General features: G+C 38.0%; 1 protein-coding gene across 3 annotated transcripts in view; it reads left to right on the forward strand.

Annotated features, from left to right (window-relative positions):
* The first annotated feature begins 1288 nt into the window (after positions 1-1288).
* LONRF2 (LON peptidase N-terminal domain and ring finger 2) overlaps positions 1289-26618 on the forward strand; it is a 37087-nt gene continuing 11757 nt past the window's right edge. For all 3 annotated transcript variants that reach the window (XR_010068054.1, XR_010068055.1, XM_063304949.1), the window contains exons 1-6: positions 1289-2240; positions 19266-19384; positions 20584-20706; positions 21474-21635; positions 25040-25259; positions 26080-26179. Coding sequence is in view for 1 of the 3 variants with exons in the window: in XM_063304949.1 (XP_063161019.1) it covers positions 1463-2240; positions 19266-19384; positions 20584-20706; positions 21474-21635; positions 25040-25259; positions 26080-26179 (1502 nt within the window). In the remaining 2 variants the exon portion in view is untranslated. The remainder of the gene's footprint in view (positions 2241-19265; positions 19385-20583; positions 20707-21473; positions 21636-25039; positions 25260-26079; positions 26180-26618) is intronic.

Genomic DNA, 26618 nt, shown 5'->3' on the forward strand with positions numbered 1-26618 from the left:
ACTTCCATTATCCCAGACTATTAAGCACACTTATCAAATGCATCAAGGTTGACTATCCCAGCCTAATCAATTCAAGTTGTAAGAAACTGCATGAAAAAAATGAGAGGGTTATATTGATAACCTTGTGTCTTGATCCATGCAAACATTGCCTCTAATTTTGGAAGTTACTATTCAACAGTCATATTTATAACAAATATAAAATCAAACATTTTGACACTGAGTGGGGAGGACAAGTTCTTGCATAAGAAAAGAATGCTAGAATACCCATGCAAGTATACCAGCCTTTCACTGTGGATATAATGCAAGCCATTCTTGCAAAAAGATGGAGGGGAAAAAAAGATTAGGTATGGGTTAACACATTTTACAAAGCTGTTTTGTTTATCCTGACCTTAGTGCAATATCTGAACTCAGACAGTGTATTTTGCATACTATGGTTTATGGTTCAGCAAACCAGGCCACGGTGGTGTACTTAACACATCGTCTAAGTTCTAAGAAACTGTCATTTTTGTTCATTCCCCGCTGTTCCAAAAAAGTAATCTAGCGTGTTCACTTATTCGTCGAGCATCTCATCTTTCATTACGTTCATTTTTTAAAGAAAACTGAATGGGCCCCGTTCTGATTGACAGCACGTATAGCAAGCATTCCGATGTTCCTGACAACACTTGCGAAAGTTCCCTTCTCTTCCCTCAGACGCCGCGAGAGAAGGCGGAACAAGTTCGCAAGGACCCTGTGGTTTCTCACCCCACCACAAAAAAAAAAGCAAGCTGCGCAAAACGCGTCTACACCCAGTGGCTGAAAAGGAAGTGCTAAAAGCACGGTGTCAAAGAGACCGCCCTATGTCTCTCTTTCTAAATAGATGTCACCTACCCAGCTCGACGAAAGAGGCCACTGAGCCTCCCTACGGGTGAAGAAAGAGGAAGCGCGGCCAGAAGCGAGCCAACTGTCACCTGCGCTTTCCTTCCAGGAAGCAGCTAAACCGCTGGCCGACCTCTCTCCGGCCGCGCACGTGCGCTGCGGCTGGCGGAGGGCATGTGCGCCCTGCTCACCAGGCTGGAGACTGGGCGGGCTCAGTAGGGTGGTGCTGCCCTCCGCCGGGGAGGATGAGTTATACAACGGCTCGGAGTTGCATAAGCGCCCGAGCCTAGAAATAGTCGCGGCCGCCTGCTTGATACTCCGGGGAGGGAGGGCGCGTCGTCCCACTCTCCTCCCCTTGACCCCACCGCCGTCTCCGCCGGGGACCGCCCGAGGCAGGGCTGGCGGCGCTCCTGGCTGGCCCGGCCCTCTAGCGCGAGGGTCCGAGCCGGGCTGGGCCGTGGGCGGAGGCGATGGAAGGCTACGCTAGGGCGATTCGCCGCTCCGCCTGCCTTCGCAGAGCCTGAGCTCGACCATGGAGCAATAGCGATAGCACCCCCCTCGACGCCGCCGACGCCGCCACACCCACTTCTCTTGTCTGGCGGTGACAATGGAGCTGGGGCCGGCCGCCGGGCAGCCGGCGCAGCAGTATCCCCACCGCCCCCAGGCCCCGTCGGGCGGAGGTCCCTGCCCGGAGATGCTGCAAGTGGCCGAGGAGGCTTTCCGAGGCGGGCAGTTCGCGCTGGCGGCCGAGATCCTGAGCTCGCAGCTGGCCGAGCTGCCGCAGCCCGAGCGGGGCCTGTGCCTCCGCCAAGGGGACGCGCTAGCCCGCGCGGGGCGCATGGCCGAAGCGTTGGACTCGTACAGCGTCGCCGCTAGACTGGCCCGCTTGCGGCCCGAGGAGTTGCGCGAGCTGACGGAGAGTTTCGCCCTCCTCGTCCGCGACAAAGAGCTGCGGCTGCCTCCCTGGCAGGGGCCTGGAAACGGCGGCGGGGGCACCCCGGAGGCGGCTGACCCGCTGGGGGACCCCGCTTGCTGCCGCCCTCCGGAGCCGCTCTGCTGCCCTTCGTGCCTGCGTCTCCTCCACGAGCCAGTGACTCTGCACTGCGGGCACACCCACTGCAAGCGCTGCGCCCGGAGCGGCGGAGGGCAGTGTGTCCGCTGCGCCGTCCGGCGTTCCGGCTCCGCCTGTGCCTCTGCCTCGGTCCCCAGCACGGCGAGCCAAGCCCCCGCCGGCCTCCGCGTCAACGTGGTGCTGGGCGGCTTGCTGGAAAAATGGTTCCCGGCCGAGAACAGAGCACGCCGGCTGTGCGCCGAAGGGGATGCCTTGCGGGAGAAGCAGGATCTGGCGGCCGCTTTGGAGAAGTACAACCAGGCCCTGGAACTCGGTGAGTGCCCGCTTGCCTCGCCCCCATTCATACGTACTCACCTTGCTGGTTTCTCTTTGTTGCCGGTATAAAGCCAGTTTTAGGAAAGACTGGCTTGATGTTTAAACCTCAGTACTGTAACACTGTTAACAATAATCATAAGCCGATCTATGTTGGACTTGTTTGGCTCACAAAGAACGGAAGAGGGAGTAGTGAAAAAATGGGCCGAGTTGTATTATTGCACGTTTGCTCTTAGCTAGGAAACAGGTCAGTGTTTCTCAACCTTGGCAATTTTAAGATGGGTGGAGTATAACTACCAGAATTCCCCAGCGAGCAAAGCTGGCTGGGGAATTCTGGGAGTTGAAGTCCACCCATCTTAAAGTTGTCAAGGTTGAGAAACAATGCCCTCCATAATTAGTCTCCTAGAGTGAGTGGGTATACCTTGCTAGGCAATAGCCATTGGATGGATAGGTCAAAGGCATACAGACACCTCCAAGGTGTTAACCCAGTATCCTATTATTCTGCTTTTGGACTTTACAGTTTGTTGTTGTGTTTCAGACATAACCACTTCCTGGAACTATTCAGTATGTTTGGGTATTCTGTGTGCCTCTGTGTGTGTTAACCTGCTGTAATGTCTTCTAAAAGAAACCACAAATTTAGTTTAGTTTAGATCATTCTTCCTGCCCCACAGGCTGGTGGGGATCCCTCGTGTGATGAATTGCATTATTAAAGGGAAAGCCTCAGATAAATGGTTTTTGTGCAGTCATACTTAGCAGTGTGACACTTCAGATCTGAAAATGTAACATGAGAAGTTGATTCATTCCATCGCGGTTCACAATTCAGTGGCATTGGCACAATTGTTATTAAAAATTTGAAGAGGAAGTGACGTTGGAGGGGTTAATGTGATTCTTTAATGATGTTTGCTTAATCTCATACCAACCAGGACAAATGTATTTGCATTTCTTCCATATACTACATCATAGAAACAGCCAAAGAGTTTCTTAGTTATGCAAACAACTCTCTTTAGTCTGACAATTGTGCTTCTAGAATGCCTCATTGTTAAATATAGTGTAAGGAATTTGCTGCTCCAAAACAGACATGAACTTGTCTGATATTTATGCTGAAAATCTTTGTGGGAGCTGTTATATCTCTTGGTGTAAGAGGCAGCAAGATAGTCAGTGTGGGAATTAGATGTGATTTAGTAAGGAAGAATTCTAGTGGCTATTTGTCTACGACATAAGATAAAGCATAATGTTAGTACTGTTGAGAAGATGCTTAGTGAAACAGCACTGTGGAAAGTTAGGATATTGGAAACTTTGAGTAGAACACCTGAAACAGCACTTTCTGTACAATTTCCTTTTCATATTACTCAGGATAGCTTTTTGCCTAACATCTTCCTCCTGCCAACTAATAACAGCCAGTCTGATTTTCATTATCTGTCTTTCTGGTAGTCATAGAAGTAGCTGGAAATAAGTGCCACAACTGTGGGTGTCAGGGAGGGGGAGAAGTTATGAAACTTGCACGATGACATCATCACATAAGTGCCACAACTTACTTACGTGCATTAGATGTTGAATGTAAGGACGGCATATGCATTATGTCATCCCTGTACTGTACTGTGTTATCGTTTTACTATCATTGCAGTTTTCTGCAGATGCTGCTGAGCCCCCATCCTTTGGGGCAGAATTCCTAGAACAGCATTCTGTCAACAGGTATTCTCCAGATATATTGCACCACAACTGCGTTCACCCCCAGATGAATGATCATGTTAGTTGGGGATCATGGGAATTGCAGTCTAATGTACCTGAAGATCACCAGGCTGGAAATGTCTGCTTTAAAGTGTGTGTGTGTGTGTGTGTGTGTGAAGAGCTAACTTCATTGCCAGTCCTCTTAATTCAGATCTAAAAATGTAAGAACTTCCTTCTTTTCTTTACCTCAATATTTCTTACGATTCAGTTGCAATATTAATTGTCAACTTATTTTATGGAACAGGCTAGTATATTTAATTACAAATTCAGTTCAGATAACTTGAGACTTGAAACAATGTGTACAGAATTGCAGCTGACAAAAATCAAATTTGCACCATCTCCATCACTGCAACACAATAGGAAAGAGAATAAATGTGATGTATTCTGTATTGCAAAATACAGAGACATTTTGAATGTTTCGGTCTTAAGTGCCCTCCTTCTGAGGTTAGATGTATGCTTCTTGTACTCTAAATTTCATAGCTCAATCTAACCTTTGAAATGCAAGCAGAGAAGAACACTGTTAGTTTTCTGACGTGCTGTTCTAACTGGGCTCTTCCTGGCTGGCTACTGTAATTGGCTAGGGAAGGAGGCATGCTCATTTTTTGTTTGCTTTTTTTCATACGTCCCATTAGAGAACTGTTAATGTCTTAGCTACTTTAATTGAACTGTTATTTTCCATTGGTTTCCAAATAGTTGTGTCATTGTAGAACACATGTGCATTTTGGAAAACTAGGTGTTTCAGGACTTACATTGTCCACCCCAAGAAAAATATAGATCTCTGTAACATGAATATCAAAATTATTTTTGTAAACTCAATAGGCAGCTTGGTATAACTGTTTACATAGGAATTTTCTGTCTGATATTGCTAATAAATAGCTTTTTCACAGTCATGTTTCCAAGATGTCAGAGCCAAGTTGCAGCTGTACTCAGCCAGATGTGAAGCCAGTTCTAATTCTTTGTTTTGTTTTTCTCAGCCTAGTATTCCTCACATCTATTACTGGTTATGGCTAGGCAGGATTAGAGAATTTATACCAAGCTTGGCCATCCCAGAAATTTCATAGGTTTTGCCAGAAGACACATATGCCTTCTATGTCAGGAGAAAGCTCTAAGGTTTGATTATTGATTGTCCAAGACAGTTCTCTCAAGCTAGGGAGAGCTTTGAATGCATTGGGACAGCCCCCATCTTGACTTTTTTGACAACATTCTGCAGACACCCCTGGCTACAACTCACAATGCAGTAGAACTGGGTGATAGGAATTAATGTTTGTCATTGCCTTTCAATGCAATTTGCATTTCAGACCATCTCCTTTCTTGCAGCCACATCATCTTGGCCTCCCAGTCCTCCCATTGATACTTTACTGGGCCTTGCTGACACGGTCGCTGGTGCCAAAGACCAGGAGCATGGTATACATTGCTGTTAATACTTAGGATACTTAGGATGTAGTTATGCCATTTTTTCTTAAAAGTAAAACTGTTGGGCCTGTAATGTGGTGGTTGGGGCTTTATCCCTTTCTTACTGTTATCCTTATGCTTAGATATGTGAGGCTGTGCTTTCCAAGGTAGATAGCTCACGAAGGCTGCTCAGATCCTTCAGTGGCAATTTTTTCTTTATATATGTGAGACAGAGAGAGTTTCAAGTTGGGTCCCCGTACTTCATTTTGAGTTGAGGAAGGGCACAGATACAGCTGCCTGTTTCACAGTGAAGGTGACAAGTAGGTTCTCCCTGTCTCAACCTTCGGCTATCAGGTATCTGATACAAACTCCAAAGCTCCTTCTGCAAAAGTGGCTGCTTATTAGATGAACCAAAAAAGACTCACATCAGAATTACAAATGGAGCTGACCATTAATGGTGGGGATTTCTTTTAAAATGCTAAATAAGCTAGAAATAAATGTTTGCAAAGAATAGGAGATCATTTGCTTACTCAGGGTGGAAAGAATATGGTCTCAGGCTAGGTGTGTAAGCTGCTTAAGTTTACAGTGCAAACTTAACTGTCTCACACAAAAATTTATTCCATTAAGTTGATAATGTGTTTCACCTAGTGTATTTATAATATGAAACTATTTGGTGTTAAACATGCCACAGATCTGAGGGTTTTTTTAATACTTAAGAATGTGTCAGAGAAAGTGAGTAAGTCTTGCCACACAACATTACCTAACTTGTTTAAATGCAGATTAGAGCTACCTTGTGTACATAAGATGATAGAGGATATGTGGAAATGCACATAATGTCTGACATGTTTTACCTGCATCCTAGATGAGTCTATACTTTTTACAGTGGGAGGCAGAAGGTCTAGTAAATGGGATCCAATGGAAAACAATGCCTGGATTAATCATTCTGTATCAAGTTATCAACAGTGAAATGCTTTACTGCCTTGCAGTTTATGACTCATCCTGCAGCATTTCTAGAAAAGCCTTTTCCGGTTTATGATGAAAAGAGCCATATGTAAAATGTGTTGGTACTGCTGCTTTGAGACAAAATAGGCAGACAGACTCAGTGCGTGACCATTGCCTTTGACCTCTGCTGGTAAAACATCCAGAGTGATTTATATACTAAAATAACTTGGTATGATTTTACCCAAGGTTGCTGACCCTTGTAGGCTTATATAACAAATATACAGAGTAAGCAAGAGCCAGCTAAAGTCAGATAACAACAATTATATCTGACTTTATATTTTCCTTCATTCAGGGGGGAAAACTTTTTGTCCAAACTCTGTGTGTAGAGGATGGCTTCACATGCATTATACAGAAGCAAAGCTAGGGTACTTTTGAGCGTAGGGTTAGGGTTAGGAAGAAGGTAGTGCGATATCATTTCTGTACCTTTACCACATTCTACTACATGGAGATATCTATCAGGTTTCTAAGAGGTGACCTCAGCTTCAAGGAGACTTCACATTTTATTTCTTCAGGAGGAGTATTTTCAATTCAGGTTCATCCTCCTTTCAGACAAATGCAGTAAAACCTATCAGGAGTAGAAATAGTATAGCACTAGGCTGAGAAAGCAAAGGATAAGGTTGAAAAGCAGATAATATGGAAATGTGTTGACTTGAGAAACAATTTGGTTAAGCCTTGTGGATTTTTTTTTAGGATTTTGTAAAAAATGAGGAATTAGCCTTATAAATTGAGTTATTTTCCTCTGTGGTAACAATGTCAGTATGGCAGACAGAACAGAGGGCGTGAGAAGGAAAATGAGTGAAAATAGAAAGGAAGATGAAAATAGAAAGGAAGTGAAGATAGAAGAGGCCTGAACTTAATAACATATCCAATAATATATCCAATAATATCCAATAATAGTGGTCACTTTACTGAAAAAAGGCATTTGCTAGTGGAATGGCAGGTTTCAGTGAGTGAGTGAGTGATCGTGCGATTTCCTCCTTCAATCCCAATCTCCCAATTCTTCTCAAAGGTTTGTGGAACACCCAAGAACAAACTGAGTGGAATAGGAAGCAAAGGATGAGAAGAAATCACTAACTATTGACTTTTTTCCAGTTCTGGTAGCAGATACTTTCTTGTACAGGTTGACCACCAGCAATAGATACAAACAAGGATATTTGCAAAAAACACTGTAAGTAAGTATGCTGGCAGGGTATTTTAGCCAATATATTCTGAAATGACTTATGGGAGAGAAAATAATGCAATTTTAACATTAAGTTGTATATGTATTACTAACTATAAAGGTATTAGTAAACCAAATTAATGTTGTTACTGAATAAATATGATCCTACATTAGTTCAGAAAGAAGAGCTTTGTTTTTGATTTCTCTTAATTTGTTATTTGAAAGTTCATTATTGTGCAGTAATTCTATAGGAGATTTTGTACTTGATGTAGTTTTCAAGTTTTTATCTATATATAATTATGAGATAATGGAATGGAAAAAGCTAATAGATTTTTAAGAATGGCAGGTGTAAGAAACATGCTCTTGGACAAGTAGATTTTAAAACTTAATGAATCAAAGAGAAATGGGTGTAACGAAGAGAAAGTATTCCAGTATATAATAAGCTATTTTTTTAAAAGCAACTTGAGACAACAAAAGAGTATCTTTTCAGTAGGCTGCATTTACAATAAGACAATGCCAGTTCCACTAGGATATTCCTGCTATGGTAACTGGCATGCCTTGCAGAAATTGTGTGAATGGATAAACGTACCAAGATTGTCTGATAGTACTAGAGAAGTTGCTGACTATTTTTTGAAGATGTTTTTCTACCCACATTGCTATAAATAGGACCCCTGCTAGCTATTGAATTCCTAGACAGCTTTGTGTAATTTGGACTTTGATTGTGTCTCCCAGCAGGCATTCCTGTTGCAAATAACTCTCCTCTCAGGTTTTCTCCTCTTCACCCAGTTTGCTTTAAGAGACTCAGTGTGTGAGCTACTTAGGAACTGACATTTACTACAGCTTTCCTTTATGTTGCTGACAGTGGTATTTGAAATAAAAACAATACTAGAGTATCAAAATGGGTAAAGGACAAGGAAAACCACGTTAATTATGTCACCCATTCTTTTCATCATGAATATTTTCAGGGAAGGTGTTTAAATGAGTTATGCTTTATTTGGTGTCTGAATATCTGTGTTGATACTAAAGTCTAGACAATTTTCAGTATTAATTTCAAGTCACTCCCCCCCATTTTGAAAACTGAACTAAATCTTGTTTGACTTTGTCTGCTATTGTGCATGTAGATATTCTTCCATTTGAAATGCCATTTTATTAGTCCCTATGTGAGAAATCCATGCCCAATAAATTGAGTGTGGTTCCTGTATGAGAACTGCTATATTTGGACATTTAAAATAGGTTCACACATGTAGTCAGACAGTTTGAAACCTAGAGTTAGCAAAATCAGTTCCCCCCTCCCTTTTTTTTTCTTTCTGAATAGGAACTCATATTTTTGAGATTGTTTGCAAGAGAAGTTGAGTTGTGGCAAAATAGTGATTAAGCATGTGGAATTGAAAGTGCTTGATTCCGATTTTATTTCTGCAATGTGTTCACTACAAGGAAAGCCATATTACCTTTCAACTTCTTTCTGTATTAGTCAGGGCTAATATGTCATGAAAATGAGGAATACTCAAAATATGCTATATAAATTCTGCCTAGGAATTGCATTGTTAATGAGTTTTGATTTCACCATCACAAGCTAAGTTAGTAAGAGGTTTGCTTATTTAAGAGATAATAAGCCTCCTTTCAAGGTAAACCAAAGTGGTACACAACAATATTTTAAAACTGCAGAACTCCAATAAACAGTGATAAAAATAGATCATAGATTTCCACAGCTGCTTATTTACAAAACAACTTCCAGGTAATGCCTTTTGAGACAGTTAGTATGAGAAGAGAAATCTCAGTGTGTAGTCATTGTCTCACAGGCCATTACCTAGAAATCATTCTGCCAGTGATATAGTTGTAAAAACAACCCTAAAACTCAATTAACAATGTACAGCAGAAAACACCCTACATAAAATGGCACCCTAATTCCGTCCTGACAGAGCGATAGGTGTGTGGGGATGTTTTGTTGGCATATTAATAGCATAAAGAAGTCTCAACTCTGAATCCATCCAATTTCTTTGCCTCTAGATTTGGGGGTTTTTTGGGGGGGGGGACAATATGGAAATGACTTGCCATTGCCTTCTTCCAGGATGTTTTTTGACTACTCCGGAGCCCAGCATTTCTTGATATAAACCAGGTCTTTATCTCACATTGTTTCAATAGCATCAGTACCATTTCCTTCTTCGGCCACCATGTTTCCTTCTGCTCTCCTGAATCCAGAAAGGCTTGTTCTTCCCTCTTTGGAAGTTCACCATTTTAGTGTGCAGGTTCTTCCATCTCTCTAAATCAGTGTTTCTCAACCTTGGCAACTTGAAGACGTGTGGACTTCAACCCCCAGAATTCCCCTTAGCCAGCATGGCTGGCTGGTGAATTCTGGGGGTTGAAGTCCACACGTCTTCAAGTTGCCAAGGTTGAGAAACACTGCTCTGAATAGACAGTTTTCTTTGGTATTGCCCTTTTTACTTTTCCCAAAGCTGCTGAAATCAGCTGAGTCAGACCTGTCTAGACTTACTGAACATAAAGCTGTTAAATGGGGCAGTTTTGAGGAGGCTACATTACTTTTGCTTTTTCTTGGCAAGATAGTTTCTCTTTTCTCCAAAGCACTGAGATTTAGTATTGGGATATCTGTGCCTACTCCTGTCACATAATTAAATTAGTGTAAGTATAAATCACCTTGCTTTACCCTTCTCTCTCAAGACAAGTCTTTGAAGTATCTTTTACTGTGTGTCCATTTTTTTTTTTGGTTGTAACTACTTTGTTCTCTATATGATAGTTTATAAATTCGAAAAGAATATTAATGCTGCAATCAATAGCAAACCCTTTCCCAGTTGGTATAATGAAATAATTGTGGGAGTTGTACTCTTACTATGTTTGAAGCATACCAAGGAGAGAATGCATCTCTCATTGAATTCATTGGAAATACTTCTGAGGGGGCATGTGTAGGACTGTTCAGTAATTAAAAGACAAGCTTTTATTGTGGCTTTTGACAGTCTCAGTAACCTACGGACTTCTTTAGTGCTCCCTGCTATTTTCTGTACACAATGTACAGTTAAGATATTTATTGCTATTAGTATCGGCAATTAACACAAGTTCAAAACAAGCTTGATGTGAGGCCATTTGGAAGAGAGTGTTTTGATCCATTAAGTAATTATCTTTTGAATGATATATGTGAAATAATTATCTGTGTCCAATAGTTAAATGTGAAATAATTATCTGTGTCCATTACAATTATGGATAAGATTGTGGCAAAGATTTTCCTTCCATCTCTTTCATCTTGTATAACTTTGGAGTGATGGAGAAATTATTAGTTTGTATTTGATGTTATAATAGGTCTTGTATTGCAATTATTTGTTGTGACATTGACCTTAATTGTAGAAAGATGGGATGTACATGGTATGTAATATTTGATTATATTTGATAAATATAGATATCAACTTTAATAGTACTCCAGGACATTTATTCAGCATCAGAAAAAAATCCAAAAACCGTTGGAGCTGTTATGTAATATGGACGTTTTTGCTTTAGTTTTAGAAAAAGAGGCAGATGCCTTGGACTTTTGTTGCCCAAGTCAGTGGACAGAGATTAATCACACTGTAGAAGATACTTACTTTGTAGATACAATAATATTCTGTTGTTTGCCTTGGAAGCTGATCCTGCTGCTTTTTAACTGTTGCTTCTGGGGAGAATTCTTTGCTACCATCCAGAAGGAATTCATCATATAAAGACAAGCATTTTTCTGTCCTTCAGCAGGACAGATTACTTTTAAGAAAAAACATTAAATAAAACTACACCAGTATAATGCCTTGTGGGTGTTGTTGATTTTTTTTCTACCATCAGCTGTAAGCTTAAAAACTATCCACTAGCAACCTTTGGTAAAGGTACTCATAGATCTACTAAAGATCCCAAGCTGAATTCCTAAAACTTCCAGTTTTCAAAAGACTTTCATAGTATAAAATAAGACTGAAGAGTTGCAGATAGAATTGACATGACTAGGTTAGATGGACAAACAGGCAGATTGAGGAAAATACAGTTTCCTATATTTACAAATATTTGTTTTTCTGGGTTATGCCCATTCTTGGAAACTATTCTGAGCAACACCAGAAACTGCCTTCTCAAATCTGTGTCCTTCCTGAGTAACTTTCTCAAGAAACCTGATTGAAGGCTGAGGTAGAGCTTGAATTCAAATGCCAAACAACATATTTTCTTCAACAAAGCTCAATTTCACAAAGAGAACTGGGGATGCTTTGGGGGGGGAAAAGTCCCCAAAAGCAAAACTGTGTCCCCAAAATCTATAAGAAAGCAGACAGGAAAACTGCCCTCTCTCAAAAGTGCACACAATGCAAACTATATTTCTCCCAAACAAATGACAGTGCAATTATACTCTAAGATAGTACAACATAGTGGAAACACATTAAAAAAAAAATTATTCCCCCCCCTTAAAAAAATAAAAGATAACACAGGGACAATTATCTCCTATAAACTGTAAATACAACCAGACATTTCTGGCCCCAAAGCAGACTGACATTATAAGCCCAGGAAACGACAGCAACAACAAACCAACCACCCAGCAAACCCGCTCCCGTTCTTCCTTCTCGAATCATACCAGCCTCAGGGTCTCCTCTTTTTCTTAGAAAGTAATTTTACCAATGAACTGTGGCTGAACTTTTTACGAAGATCACTAGGGCAGGGGAGAATTAGGGATGCTCAGATGTTGAGTTGTCAGATTCCATATGAATGAATCCAAGTCTTTTTTCCTCTGACTGATCAGTGCCCACACTGTTGGCATCTTGTCAGGACAAAAAAAAAATATTTAGCACTCTTGAAATCCCAAGGCTGAAAAAGTATCAATAACAAAGGTTTTGCTCTTTTGCACAGAGGGCTCACAAGTTTGTCATCTCCCTCTGCTGTTCATTCTTGCAAACCAGGGCTCAGCTTCTGCCTTACAGTCATGAGCAAAGTAGACGGGCAGTTGATTTGCAATGCAGCCCCACCATTCCTCTTCCCATATGAATGGTTGACCAGTGCTTTGGTTGGGAGAGGGACAAAAGGTTCATGACAGACAGTGAGTTGTCTGAGCCCCATAATTCTGACCAAGCCATCTCCATATTTTTTTTTTCTTCTTTTTAATCTAAGGACTTGGTTAAAATACAACCCGGGAGTGTGTACTTAACTGTACATAATTTTTCTTTTCTTCCTTTGTTTGCTTTGATACCCTGAATGTAAACAGTGTTCAGTGAGGCAGTGGCATGATGCCCCACATAGAACTTTTGGACTAAGAATCAGTGGCATCCTTTGACCAAGTAAATGTGTTTTACCTCACTCCAGATCACATCTTTTGACCTAGTAAATGTCTTATCTTATTCTAGATTGCATCATTTGACCTAGTAAGTACGTCTTACCATACTCCAGGTTGCATCCTTTGGCCTAGTAAATATGTCTTACCTAACTTCAGGTTGAAGTTCAGGTTTTAATAAGCTTTTCAAAATCTGCACATCCTGTTTTCTGTAGTGCTGTTTCAGCCTTCCCGATCCTGGCACCTTCTAGATGCATAAATTCAATGTACAATTCTTAGCCAACATGCCTCAAGTCCTAACACATCTGGATGGTGCTAGTTTGCAGAAGACTGTGTTTGTCCATCTAGTACAAATAATTCACTTTGAATAAATCTTACTCATTTGATACAAAGTAGTTTTTATTAACCAAGGCAGTCAGTTTAGAATGTATTGGTTCTTCTTTTCAAACAGAGTTTAGAAATTATACCAGCTGACTATGACCAAGGACCTAAGAAATATATCTGAAATGGAATGGTGAATCAGTTAGAAGGAAGCAATGATCCTTCTCCTTTCCAAAAACATCACACTTGTGTTTCTGAAATTGGTTCTTATGGTTAGAACATGTGCAGAAGAAAACATCATGCAGTGGGTGTTCTAGTTACCTAGAGACTGTCAGTAGCTCACGTCTTTATGAGGCAATTTAATTTTTTGTTATGACTACTTTTTTTTAATAATAATTTTATTGGGTGTTACAATTAAAAAATATAAGAACTAATACAAACTAAAAGATAAAAGAATAAAGAGAAAAATAGTGCAGAAAAGAAAGAAAGAAAGAAAAAGAAAAGATATATATCTTCACAGCTTTAACAGGTCTCTTTTGTAAATCCATTATAAGAAAGTTATCCAGGTCACTTTTTGGTTTGGTAAAACATTGACCAGTTTCATTTGTATAACCAGTGTAGCATCTCCTTCCACATCATTCTCATAGCCTGTCATTTTTAGGTCCACTTTCAAATCAGATTCAGTCCTATACAGTAAAGCTTGCTCCTTTTCCGTATCATCTTCAAAATACAGTCTGTCTATAATGGCAGACATTTTTAAAATTAACTTCTGGGTACATTGTTCATAAATACCCTTTAATATGTCCAGTGTAAAGTATTTTTCTCCATTCTGTATTAGTAAGTCAAATTAAGTGTTCTTCTCCTTTAATTGTAATCTTTAATTCCTTGTGGTTCCCTCTAGTGTCCAGCCTTCAAAATCCCATCTTACCATATTTTTTTAAGTATTCAAAACAACAGCATTTTCCCATGGGAAGGATTCTTATAATTAGTTTCAAAATCTTACTTCAAATCCATGTGGACCTTTAGTCCGTTTATAACTTTTCAGAATCAATGCTCTAATCACCCTTTTGCTGTTTATGACCCAAAATTTTTTTTTTAAGTCCTTAAACTTGTGTAAAACTTCTTTCTCTACGCATTGAAGGAAGCTCATCCAGTGAAGTAAAACTTGCCACTGTGAAGGTTCTTAATATCCAAAAAGCAGTTAACAAGCAATTTCCAAAGGTGATTAAGAAAGGAAGTATGCGAATCCCGTGTCCTTTTTAAAGACATTGAACCACAGTTTTGGCTATGGTGGCATTCCCTTATCTGCCAGTGCTCTGCTCTGAATCCACCGGAGACCACTATTTTGCAGTCTCCTCACAAGGAGCAGCCATCTGGAGCACTTGTGGGTGATCCCAGTCCGGAGAGGCTCGCAAGGAGTCAGCTTTTCACTCCAGCTCTTCATTCCGCCATAGTCATGAGCTCTGCTCTCAGCTCTGCTCTTCAGTTGCCATTTCTTCCTTGGAAGACTCCTTTTCCAATCATTTTAATATACCCTTGGTAATTAGGGTCTTCAGTTGTTGTGGGTTATTTTTTTTTGTTTGTTTGTTTAGATTTTTTAATCCTGTCTTTATTATTTTTATAAATAACTCAAGGCGGGGAACATGCCTAATACTCCTTCCTCCTCCTATTTTCCCCACAAGAACAACCCTGTCAGGTGAGTTGGGCTGAGAAAGAGTGACTGGCCCAAAGTCTCCCAGCCGGCTTTCATGCCTAAAGCAGGACTAGAACTCACAGTCTTGTGCTGGAGCTTTCTTTGTACAGGTAGTCCTCGACTTATGACCATTCATTTAGCGACCGTTTGAAGTTACAGTGGTGCTGAAAAAAGTGACTTACACCCAGTCCTTGCACTTATGACCATCACAAAGTCCCCACAATTACAGGATCAAAATTCGGGTGGCTGGCAACCAGCATGTATTTACAATGATTGCAGTGTCCTAGGGTCATGTGATAGCAATTTTGTGACCTTCCAGCGAGCTTCTGACAAGCAAAATCAATGAGGAACTGCGTGATTCACATAACGACTACCGCAAAAAATGTTGTAAAATCAGGTGCGGTCATGTGATGCCTCACTTAATGACCATACCATTTAATGATGAATTTCCTGGTCCCTATTGTCCTTGTAATTTGAGGACTATCTGTATTCTCCTTCCCTATTGTCTTCCCCCAAATTCTATCTGTCCAGGCATCCAGTATTCTAACATCATTGCTCTAGGAAAAGGGAGCCACTGACTCTTCATCCACCTTTTTAGTATACTGCAATTGGATTGGCATTATTGGAAAGAAGTAACCAGTGGGAAGGAAGGCAGTAATATTACAAGGATTCTACCATCATTATCATCACCACCATAACTCTCTTAGATTGTAATTTCCTTGTTCCATAGAAGAGCCATCTCTAGAAAAAGAGGAACAGAAAATCTACTTCTTATGAACTTCAGAGAATGATAGGTGGCTCTAAGTCACCGAACACCAGAAAGTAACCATTTGGCTATTGTACAAGAATCAAGGCTGGGAAGAAGTTCAAGCAAAGATGGGAACTGAACCAAAGCATCTGAATCTCAAATCAGGTCAATGGAATATGCTACTGAGAACTATTACGTTAATTGTAACATAGCAAAACCATTTAGTGGGCTTCAGTTGCAACAGACAAATTACTGTCGGGACACCTCCCCCCCCAATAGTAGACATCTCCTTTGCATCCGAAGTCTAGATAAAGCACTTAAAAATTAATTTTAAAATCCTACTAGATGTACCTCATGTGTGTCAATTTCTGTAATTTGCAAGATACCATTTTGTGAATGACAGAAGGCAACTTTTGTGTAAATTTTCACTTTTGTGAATATTTTTGTGTAAATTTTGTGTAAATTTTCATCATCGTTACATGAATTACATAAATATCATTACACAAATTACATAAATCACTGGGAATGGCATACTGTAATTTATTTAATGGACATTCAGGAAGAATGGACACCCCTTTCACAAAAACTGAGCTTCACTCTGTGTATTGCTAAAATTACTTCATTTTCTCAGAACTGATTTAGTCCTGTTCTTCACAGACTAGAAAAATTCATGCGTAGGAACTCCTGCTTCCACAGAAGTTCTTTTACCTCAAAGTTGCCTCTTTCTTGATGGTTTCTTTACTAAACCAAACTACGATCTTCCACTCCGATTTGAAAGTGTTTCTTCCTGAGAGATACAGAGTCTTGAAACAATTAGCTTAGCTAACAGTATGCAGCTTGTATTTTTAACATTCAGCAAGAATGCTTGGTTGATGGCTTTGCTTATAGGAGCTCTAGGTCAGTTGGTCATTTTTTAATTTTTGAGGCATTGTCCTCATTAATGGAAATCCAGGATATAAATATTTCTAATCATATTACTTGAGCTGAAGTTGTATTATTGACACACTTTGATATTAATGCTCACTGCACATATCTCATTCTATTGATTTCTGTAGCATTAACGATATGTATTATTAAACATAAAATTTTCAGGGATATGCCTTAAGTCAACTTTCCCCAATCTGGTGCCCTTCAGCTGCACTGAACTGTAACTACTGTCATCTTCAGTATGGCCAGCCCGAAGGGCAGCAGGTTGAGGAAGGCTAATTTAAATTTACTCTCAACTGTTAAAGGCAACAAGTAAAGATAAAGTGATCTTTGTGTCACATTCAGCTCCTGGTCAGTTCATGAACACAGCCTGGTAGTTTTCTTGGCAACAGCACAGACGTGGTTTGCTGTTGCTTTCATCCATGATATTTTGTTGTTGTTGTTTTTATGTCCCAGTCTGGCTCTGGGGTTCCTGGTGGTCTGCTATCCAAGATTTGTTTATTTTGTCCAGGTTGTTTAACAGGAAGTAGCTGTCACGTATAATGTGACAGTTTGTTTTTACTCTACCCTGCTGATTGCATTGCATAATTTAGATTGTAACCACTCTGTCAGAGCACCATGTTGTCTTATTTGTTTGACTTAAAATGCTTGATACAATTTAATGTTGAAAATGATGAAATTATTCTTGTCCTTTTGATATCAGCTATCTATCATTTATCTGAATGATAAGAAAGGTAAGTATTAACATAGTATGCACAGGAATGGGCTGTGATGAATGAACTTTGAAGGAAGCATAGAATAACTGTTAGTTCCTAGATGAGCTTTCTCAAGTTACAAAAGTGTGTGTGTGCAGTCTGTCATTAACAAGTTCCTAATGTAGCTTAACCACAAGAAAATATTACAGGTGAAGGATTTCCAGACTGATCACCTGGAATCTACAGTCATATGAAAAAGAAAGTACACCCTCTTTGAGTTCTATGGTTTTACATATCAGGACATAATAAAAATCATCTGGTCCTTCATCTGTATATGTATGTATGTATGTTTATATACTTATATATGTATGATTTGTTCCTGCTACAGTAAAACAGATCCTGTAAGAGAAAACATGTATAATAATTTTATGAGTTGGGACTAATTTACATAAAATTATAAGTTATAATAGAATAGGTATGCTGAGTACTTTGTGACCCACAACCAGGAAGAAATGGTCTCAGCTGTTAAGATTGAGAATTGTTCATACAATGCATAGGCACATGTATTTGCATGTTAATAGATTTATATTGGAAAATCCAGAATCTCCTTGATACCCAAGAGCGTTACATGATAAGTCATACTCTAGACTTAATTTTCTGTACTGAATGAGATGGAAATTATTTATAATTGGTGGAGACTTTTATCACTTTTATTGTGGATGTATTACTAACAGCTTAAGACCTTTGGATTTCTGAGTGGCTTATGATGACATTGATCATAATATATAGGCCATCCTTTGCGTAGTTGTTTTGCAGGTTAGGTAAGGTCCCAGAGGGTCCTTCATAAATGAGGGCATTACTGAATTGGAAGATGGTAAAACTCAGCTGAGATGGAGAGGCTGAAAGCAAGAAAGTCTGCTGATACAAATACCTTTTCTAGATGTAGATCATGCTGTCCTCATCTTTCAAAAACAAATTCACAACATACTAATACAGGTAGTCCTCGCTTAACAACCATAATTGGGACTAAGTGATGTGGACGTTCAGTGAATCTGATCCGATTTTATGATCTTTTTTGTGGTGGTCATTAAGCAAATCACTATGGTTGTTAAGCAAATCACATGATCGTTAAGTGAATCACACGGTTCCCCATTGATTTTGCTTGCTGGAAGTTGGCTGGAAAGGTCGAAAATGGCAATCGTGATCACGGGACACTGTGTCGGTCGTAAACGTGAACTGGTTGCCAAGCGCCTGAATCGCAATCATGTGACCGCAAGGACGCTGCAATGGTCATAAGTGCAAGGGCCGGTCGTAAGTCAGTTTTTTCAGCACCATCATAAGTCCAAACCGAGTGTTCGTCAAGTGAGGGCTACCTGTACTCTTGGAGAGCACATTACTTCAGGATTCCCAATGACAGCATCCATGGCTTAAGAATTTGTCTTTCCAGCTTGATTGATACATCACCTGTATCATTTTCTAAACGTTTTGGATCAGCTGTGTCTTTAATGTTCACATTAAAACCTGAAAAAAGATAAGGCTACTTTAAAGAGGCACTGCTAACATTCCTGCAAGTTTTGAAGTACCTCTGATGAACAATTTTGGAAACTATGCCATATATCTGGATATGTTGGAAAGTTTATCGTAATGAAGAAAGGTGGTGAAAAAACTTCATTTTTTTCTGTCCTGGGTCACCTTATGGCAGCTGAAAGACATCTTACATTTAATTAGAAACTTTTAGTCAGAATGTCCCCGTACTTGTGCAGTATTATGCTCTGGGAATTCTTGGCCAGCTTAAAATATGTGTTCATGCTGTGCGCTCCAAAACTCCTTTTTGCCCTTGAACCCAAAGCACCACATAACCAGATTGTATTGTATTATTACATTTATATTTATTTATATTATCATACACATGCTATGGACTTTTGCAGGCTGTTTCTCTTAATTGAGTAGAATTTTAGTAATGTACACATTTGTTCATATTACTTCATTTGAAGACTTTTTTTATTACAAAAGAGTAAGATAGTAATAATCAATTACTATTTCAGATAGTCATCAGTTGTCATTGAGACATTTTCTTCTTGTATTCCAGCTTCTTGTAAAGGTTTGTTAATAGCACAACGGGCAGAACTTTGTACAGCTATGAAGAATTATCAACAAGCCCTTTATGATGCAGAAGTACTCTGCCAAAATAAACCCCATTGGCCTAAGGTACAGTATGTGTTTTCAAGTTGGCAAATAAAAAAAAAACCCTAAATATCTCTTTGCATATAAAAGCAGGAATTATTTCTCACATTTAATATCATGTAAGTCTCTTCTGTGAGGGCATACAAAAATCTTTTTTAGATACAAAACAAAAATATTTTAGTGTTGCATGAGTAAACCCTGAGTATGTGGTATTCCCTTTTATCTTCCCATAGAGTTGTGCATTTTTACATCCAACCTTGGAGAAACTAGACTTAACAATGCTTTATTGAAAAAAAAATGGTTCATAAACCCTAGCTTTAGCCACAAAGTTATTCTGACTCCTTTACTTCTATTTATAGAATTTGTTGACACATGGAAATATAATTAGCTTATTATTGATCAGGCCAGACTCACAGATGGATAAAACAATAAAACAACTATTTCCCCAAATTAGAATAAATCTGGACTGGTAGAGTGTTGAATTTTGACCTTGTACAATACGCTTAATATCTCTATTTATGTGTGTGTGCACACATGCCTCCTGCCTTGGCTAGTCTCTGCAGTTTACTTGGCAAGGTTTTTCGGAAGTGGTTTACCATTGCCTGCTTCCTAGGGCTGAGAGAGAGGGACTGGCCCAAAGTCACCTAACTGGTTTTGTGCCTAAGGCAGGACTAGAACTCACAGTCTTCCAGTTTCTAGCCTGGTGCCTTAACCACTACACCAAACTGGCTCTTTACTTAACTGCCCTCAATTCTTTAGGGATATATACTGTCTCTAAAACTATGTAAGATACATGAAATGATGATCAAAGTAATTGCAGTACTACCTGTTATTGCCTTCTGTAAGTTTTCAAAGTTTACAATACCTAGTTGTTTGACTTAGATGCATTTCCCACACTTAAATGCATCATGCGAGATTAAGCTAGGACCCGTCATTGTTTCCCTTTGCCTCTTAGTTTCTTAACTGCCTTTTCTGTTCTATTTTGAAATAGCACAATACTTATAAGAGGTAAAGGTACTCTAGCCCAGTGTTTCTCACCTTGGCAACTTTAAGGTATATGGACTTCAACTCCCAGAATTCCCCAGCCAGCCTTGCTTGAGTTCTGGGAGTTGAAGTCCACACATCTTCAAGTTGCCAAGGTTGAGAAACATTGGGCTAGCCGATATTTCTGGAAATCATAAAGCTTGAACTCCTTATCTCCTCCTTTCTCTCTATGCATACAGGGTCACTATGTCAAAGCACAAGCTCTTTCTGGATTAGGAAGGATTGAAGAAGCATTGAAGGAATTTCTTTACTGTGTTGCCTTAAATCCTGAGTGGAACTCAATGAAGATGGAAGCCCAAAAGGTAGAATATTATACTTTTCATATCTAATCAAAGTGTGATGTTTTTATGTACTTGGTATTTACATACAGCTGTACAGCTATGTAATGTGACTCATGTAAAATAGAACATGTAAGTGAAGCATTAATTATTTGATTATTCGGTTTATGTTCTGCTTTTCACTCACTGAAAGCTAGTGATAAGATAAAAGTGAAAGCTATTGGTTAAAGTGAATATTGGGGTGATTTTTTTTTAATACCAAAACAAATTTTAATATTTAACCCAATAACACGATAGCTGTAATAATATAATTTAGTCTAACTGTTTGGATTAGCCAGTAAAATAGATACTCATATAAATTATTAGTCTGCAGCTGTCAGCCTTCAAGCATCATTCAACCCATGAAAAATCTTTCAACCAGGAAACATCCATGGCATTTGAAACAACCCTACATTTAATGGTCTTATTTCCATTTTTATTAATGGGATAGTGGAGAGGACAACAGTTTGGCACTTGGTTGCATGTGAATGTAGAATTCTGGAGGAGGGAAAAGAAATGGGAGATAGATAATAATAGAATTTGTATGTTGCCCTGATATTTGACCTTATATTTATTTATTTATTACTCACATTTCTATTACCGCCCATCTCCCCCGAAAAGGGGGACTCTTACCTTATAGGGTAAGACGTGTTCCATGGTTGTTTGTATAATATCCTTTTTGAAATCTTATGATATGTATAAGCTGAATTTTATGGTATCATTTCTAAAATTGTTTGTTTTTTTATATCTAGATAATGTGTGAGATGTTTTTTCCAGCATTTGAAAATGTTCATGATAGTTTAACAACGCCTTTTTGTAATCGGACCTCTTATACAAGATTGAAACCTGCATTTCTTAGTAGCATAAATACACAGTCTTCTAGTGAAGATGGGCCAACAGCAGAGAGCTCAAAGGTAAGACTTAACACATGAGGCTGCTCTTTTTTTCTTTTCTTTTTTTTAAAATAAGATTTATTTATTTCCAAATAAGAAAAGAAATATGAAAGAAAAAAAAGGATTATAACGAACTACATAACACATACAATACGATACATATATAATAATGCACCCCAAACAAAAAGATACACAGAAAAGGTTAAAAAAAGAAGATAGATAGATAGATAGATAGATAGATAGATAGATAGATAGATAGATAGATGGATGACTTCTGGCTACTTCAATTATAGATATACTAATACTTAATATAATATATTCTCTTACTATCAGCTCATCCATATTTTCATTATTTCTAACCAGTAAACTCACTATTGTATAAATCCCATAATCATAGCTTCATCTTTTTCTGTCGTCAGCAGATATTCTAAAAATGGTCGTCATATTTCCATAAAACTAGTAATAGTTTTATCTCTTATCAGTTCCATTAATTCTGCCATTTGTGCTAGATCCATTAATTTGATTATCCATTCTTGTACTGTTGGTATCTGTGTGTCCTTCCATCGTTGTGCGTAGAGTATTCCAGCAGCGTTGATCATATAACAGTAAATTTCCATATTTTTTTCTCCAAATCTTCCTCCATTAACCCTAACAGAAACAATTCTGGCTTTTTTGTTATATTTACTTTAAAAATTTTCTGAATAACTTATCTAAAATAACATATCTACTCCCAGTATGTTTTTTGCTTTTTCGCACGTCCACCATAAATGGTAAAAAGTTCCTACTCTTTGTGAACATTTCCAACATACATTCATTATATTTTTGAACATTTTCGATAATTTATCCAGTGTTAAATACCATCTATACATCATTTTGTAAAATTTTTCTTTTAAATTATAGCTCAATGTAAATTTTAAATTTTTCATCCACATTTTTTTCCCATTGGTCCATCATATTGTATCCAAAGTTACTAGCCCATTTTACCATGCATTCCTTAACTTGTTCATCCTCCAGGTTCAACTGAAGAAGCATCTTATACACTCTATCTATAATGTGTTCATTATTCATACAAATTTGTTTCTCAAAATAAGTTATTTCGTTTACAAATCTATAATTCTTTTTATCGAGCTTAAAGCGCTCAGATAATTGCATATAATTAAACTAATGGCATATATAACCTTCCTTCTCTAGTTTTTCTCTTGCCTTAAACATTGGTTCACCTTCTTCAAAAATTAATAGACCTCTGTATCTTAACCATTTTGAATCTCCAGCACTTTCACGTCTTATAAATGCCTCTTGTGGTGATAACCAAAGAGGTATATTGAGCACCAGTCTATCTTTATATTTCTCCCAAATCTTTAATAAAGCCATACTAATATAATGATTATTAGATTCCTTATTTATCTTAACTTTATTATACCATAAATAGCATGCTTCATAATACAATTTTAAATCTGGCAACCCCAATCCTCCTCGTTCCTTGGCGTCCTGTAATCATTTGTATTTAATTCTTGGTTTTCTCCCTTGCCAAATGAACCTTGAAATATCCCTTTGCCATTGTTTAAATACTGTCTCCTTTAAGAGAATTGGAACTGTTTGAAACAGAAATAACATCCTTGGCAAGACATTCGTTTTAATTATGGAAGTCCTCCCCAGAAGAGAGAGATGTAATTTTTCCCATATTATCAGATCTTTTTTAACTTCATTTCACATATTATAATTGTTTTTAAACAAGTCATTATTTTTAACTGACAAAATTATTCCCAAATATTTAACCTTTTTTTCATTTTTAAAACCTGTCTTTCTTACCAACAATTCTTGATTATTCAGTGTCATATTTTTAATTAACATTTTTGTTTTTTTGTTTACTTTCAACCCTGCTAAAGATCCATAGTCCTTCAATTTTTTCATCAGATATTCTGCTGAGTCCAAGGGATCTTGTACTATTAAAACTAAATCATCTGCAAATGCTCTTAAAATATCTCCTTTTTAATTTTTAAACCTTTTATTTTTTCATCACTTCTTAAATCTCTATTAAGAACCTCCAAAGCTAAGATAAACAATAAAGGTGATAAAGAACATCCTTGCCTTGTTCCCTTTTCTATCTTACAAGCTTTGGTCAGTTCCTCATTTACAATAATATTGGCCCTTTGGGTTCTATAAATTGATTTAATTCCTTTTATAAATGATTCTCCGAATTCCATACCTTCCAAAACTCTGAACAGAAAGATCCAGTTTAGATTATCAAAAGCTTTTTCCGCATCCAGAAATATAAGAGCCATCTGACATTCATTATGGTATTGCAAATATTTTATAATATCTAACACAATTCTTACATTATCTTTTAATTGTCTTTTAGGGAGAAAACCACATTGATCCTGATGTATAATACCTTGTAAAACTATTTTCATCCTTTCTGCTAATATTGATGTAAATATTTTATAATCATTATTTAATAATGATATTGGTCTATAATTCTTAACCAATGTGGTGTCCTGTCCTTCTTTTGGTATAAGTATAATATTTCCTTCTCTCCACATATCTGGCATTGCTGACCCCTTAAACTTGAATTCATCAGATCTTTAAAAGGTATAATGATTTGGTCAATAAAATATTTATAATATTTTGCTGATATTCCATCAGGTCCTGGTGTTTTACCTAACTTAACCTTCTTTATAACTTCTACTATTTCTGCTCTTTTTTTCGGGACATTATATATAGCATTTTATTATATTCAGCATTATATTCAGAAGTGTACTGGTATCCAGTTTAGCTTTAGTTTTTTTTAAGGACATAGCTTCCCAAAGAAAGCTGATTAATAATGGAATAGAGTGGAATGGAACAGAGGCTAAAAATAGTGATCGGTTATTAAAATTTGCAGATATATTATAAACCCTTATGATTCAATAGATGTTAAAATTTGCATATTTGGAGAGTTCTCTTTAAAGCAGGCATTTATCTGTAGGCACCAGGATGCCAGCTGGAACCTCAGAAGCCACCCTGCCCCTCCCCATATTTAACACTGCTCAGGAACGTTTGGCAGAATTTAAAGTTTTGGTGGTTTTTGAGGTGAGCACCCCAGCCATCATGTACTATCCATTTGTGGGTTCCTAATTTAAAGACTTACTTGGTAACTATGCTCTATATTAAAATGATAATGCTAAAAAAAACTGTATTAAAATACAATCCATCCTTTGCTGCATTCAGGTAGAATATGCAGAGAAAGCTCTGCCTGAGCAGCTGATCCATTTACTTTATGAAATATCCATATAGTCCAAACATATATAAATAATAGAGTTGATAGAAGCAGTACCAGCAGAAGCCATGCAACAGGTTACCAAAATACTAGTTCTGAATCATGGCTATGATCACCAAAGGTATGACTATAGAAGACACATTTTCTGAGTTAAATGTATCTATTTTAGGAGACAATCCTGAGGTTAACAAGAAACCCTTCCCAAGAGAGTGATGTGTATCGTTGTATTGATTCTTCAATTTCCCATCATGATTTCTACTTTGAAGAGAACAAGAAAACATTAGGAAAAGTCCTCTCCAGCCTACCCAGTGCAAGCTTGAAAAGAAAATTTTCTAGTGATGTGGGAGACCTACAGAACCTGGATGTCCCTAGCAAAATTCCTAGAAAAGGTCTGTTGCAACCACTTACACTCTCTCCATTTTGGTTTTTTGGTTTTTTGTTGTTGCTGCTGTTTTTATTTTAGAGGAAAAAAAACACAATTTTGCTTCTTTTTGCTAGTTATGGAATATTTTGCTAAAGTCAGTTCAGCAATTCCTGTTTTATACTGAATGTTAAACTGCTCAGTATTTTGTGTAAGAAAAAACAGTATTTTCAACAGTCTGTAATAACAATATGTTACAGCTTTGTATTTAAATTAAATGAAAATGAGTATTATGAGACATTCTTTATTCTTGCTGTTATAGAGTAAAGCAAGTTATAATGATTAGGATAGAATAGAATATGAAAAACTGAAATCTTTAATACAAAATGATGTTAAACAAATTGAACAAAATGCACAGGTTATGTCTGGGCCATGTTTTACTCTAAATAGCAGATTTCATACGTAAGGGAATAGTTGTGGTATTCTGTCACAGCAAAGGCTAAGAGTTATTTTGTAGCAAAGTGTTTGTAGACTGGTATCCATAAATTCACAGGCATGAAATTTCCAGTTGCATGTCCTGGAATCTGGGTTAATTTTTCTGAACTGAAGTTAGTCTTAATCATCTATTTTTTTAGAATCGGTTTTTTGTACTCATTTTAATTCTCCAGAAAGGCACAGTGTTAGTCCTGTGTTCCTGTCTGATAATTTTAAAACTCACTGGGAATTGTTCGTTTTTGAAAGACTTGGAATATCCTCTTCTTCCTCCTTTTTTTGATACTTTGAACTACCTAATGAATTCCTTCAGAAAAGGAGTCTTGCTGATTTCAAATGTTCTTTTTTATTTTAAGATGGAGATGCTACTTGTGGAAACTCAGCTTCTCTTCCCATAAAAGAGATTCCTACAAATCTCATGGATGCATCTGACTTTGAGTGTTCCCTTTGCATGAGGTATTAACGAGCTACAAGAAATAGCTAAATGTCTTCTTCTGTAGGATTTAAATTTCAGCAGCGGTAGCATGTATCTCACCTTCTCTGGACTCAGAAACTTAAGTTGGGTAAAGCTGGATTTATCATCACACAACTGCTGTGATTTACCTTCTTATGTCAGACATCTTGACAGAAGTTTGTAAGTCACGGTATCCATGTGATGATACAATACGCTCGTGTTATTTTGATACCAACATAGTTTTCTTACAGATACTGTTGGCCTTGGTTAAGACTTAGATAGAAAACAACCAAAGAATTCTATTCTAGAAAAAGCAGTGAAGAACGCCTGTTTTATTGTTAGGAAATTACATAGATATATCCATGAAGGGAAACAAGCTTTTTATATTGTTACTATTCTATGTTGCTTGTTGGTATTGTTATTGATATTTGATTTTGTTGA

The sequence above is a fragment of the Candoia aspera genome, chromosome 5 (assembly GCF_035149785.1).
Source record: "Candoia aspera isolate rCanAsp1 chromosome 5, rCanAsp1.hap2, whole genome shotgun sequence".
Classification (NCBI taxonomy): Eukaryota; Metazoa; Chordata; class Lepidosauria; order Squamata; family Boidae; genus Candoia; species Candoia aspera.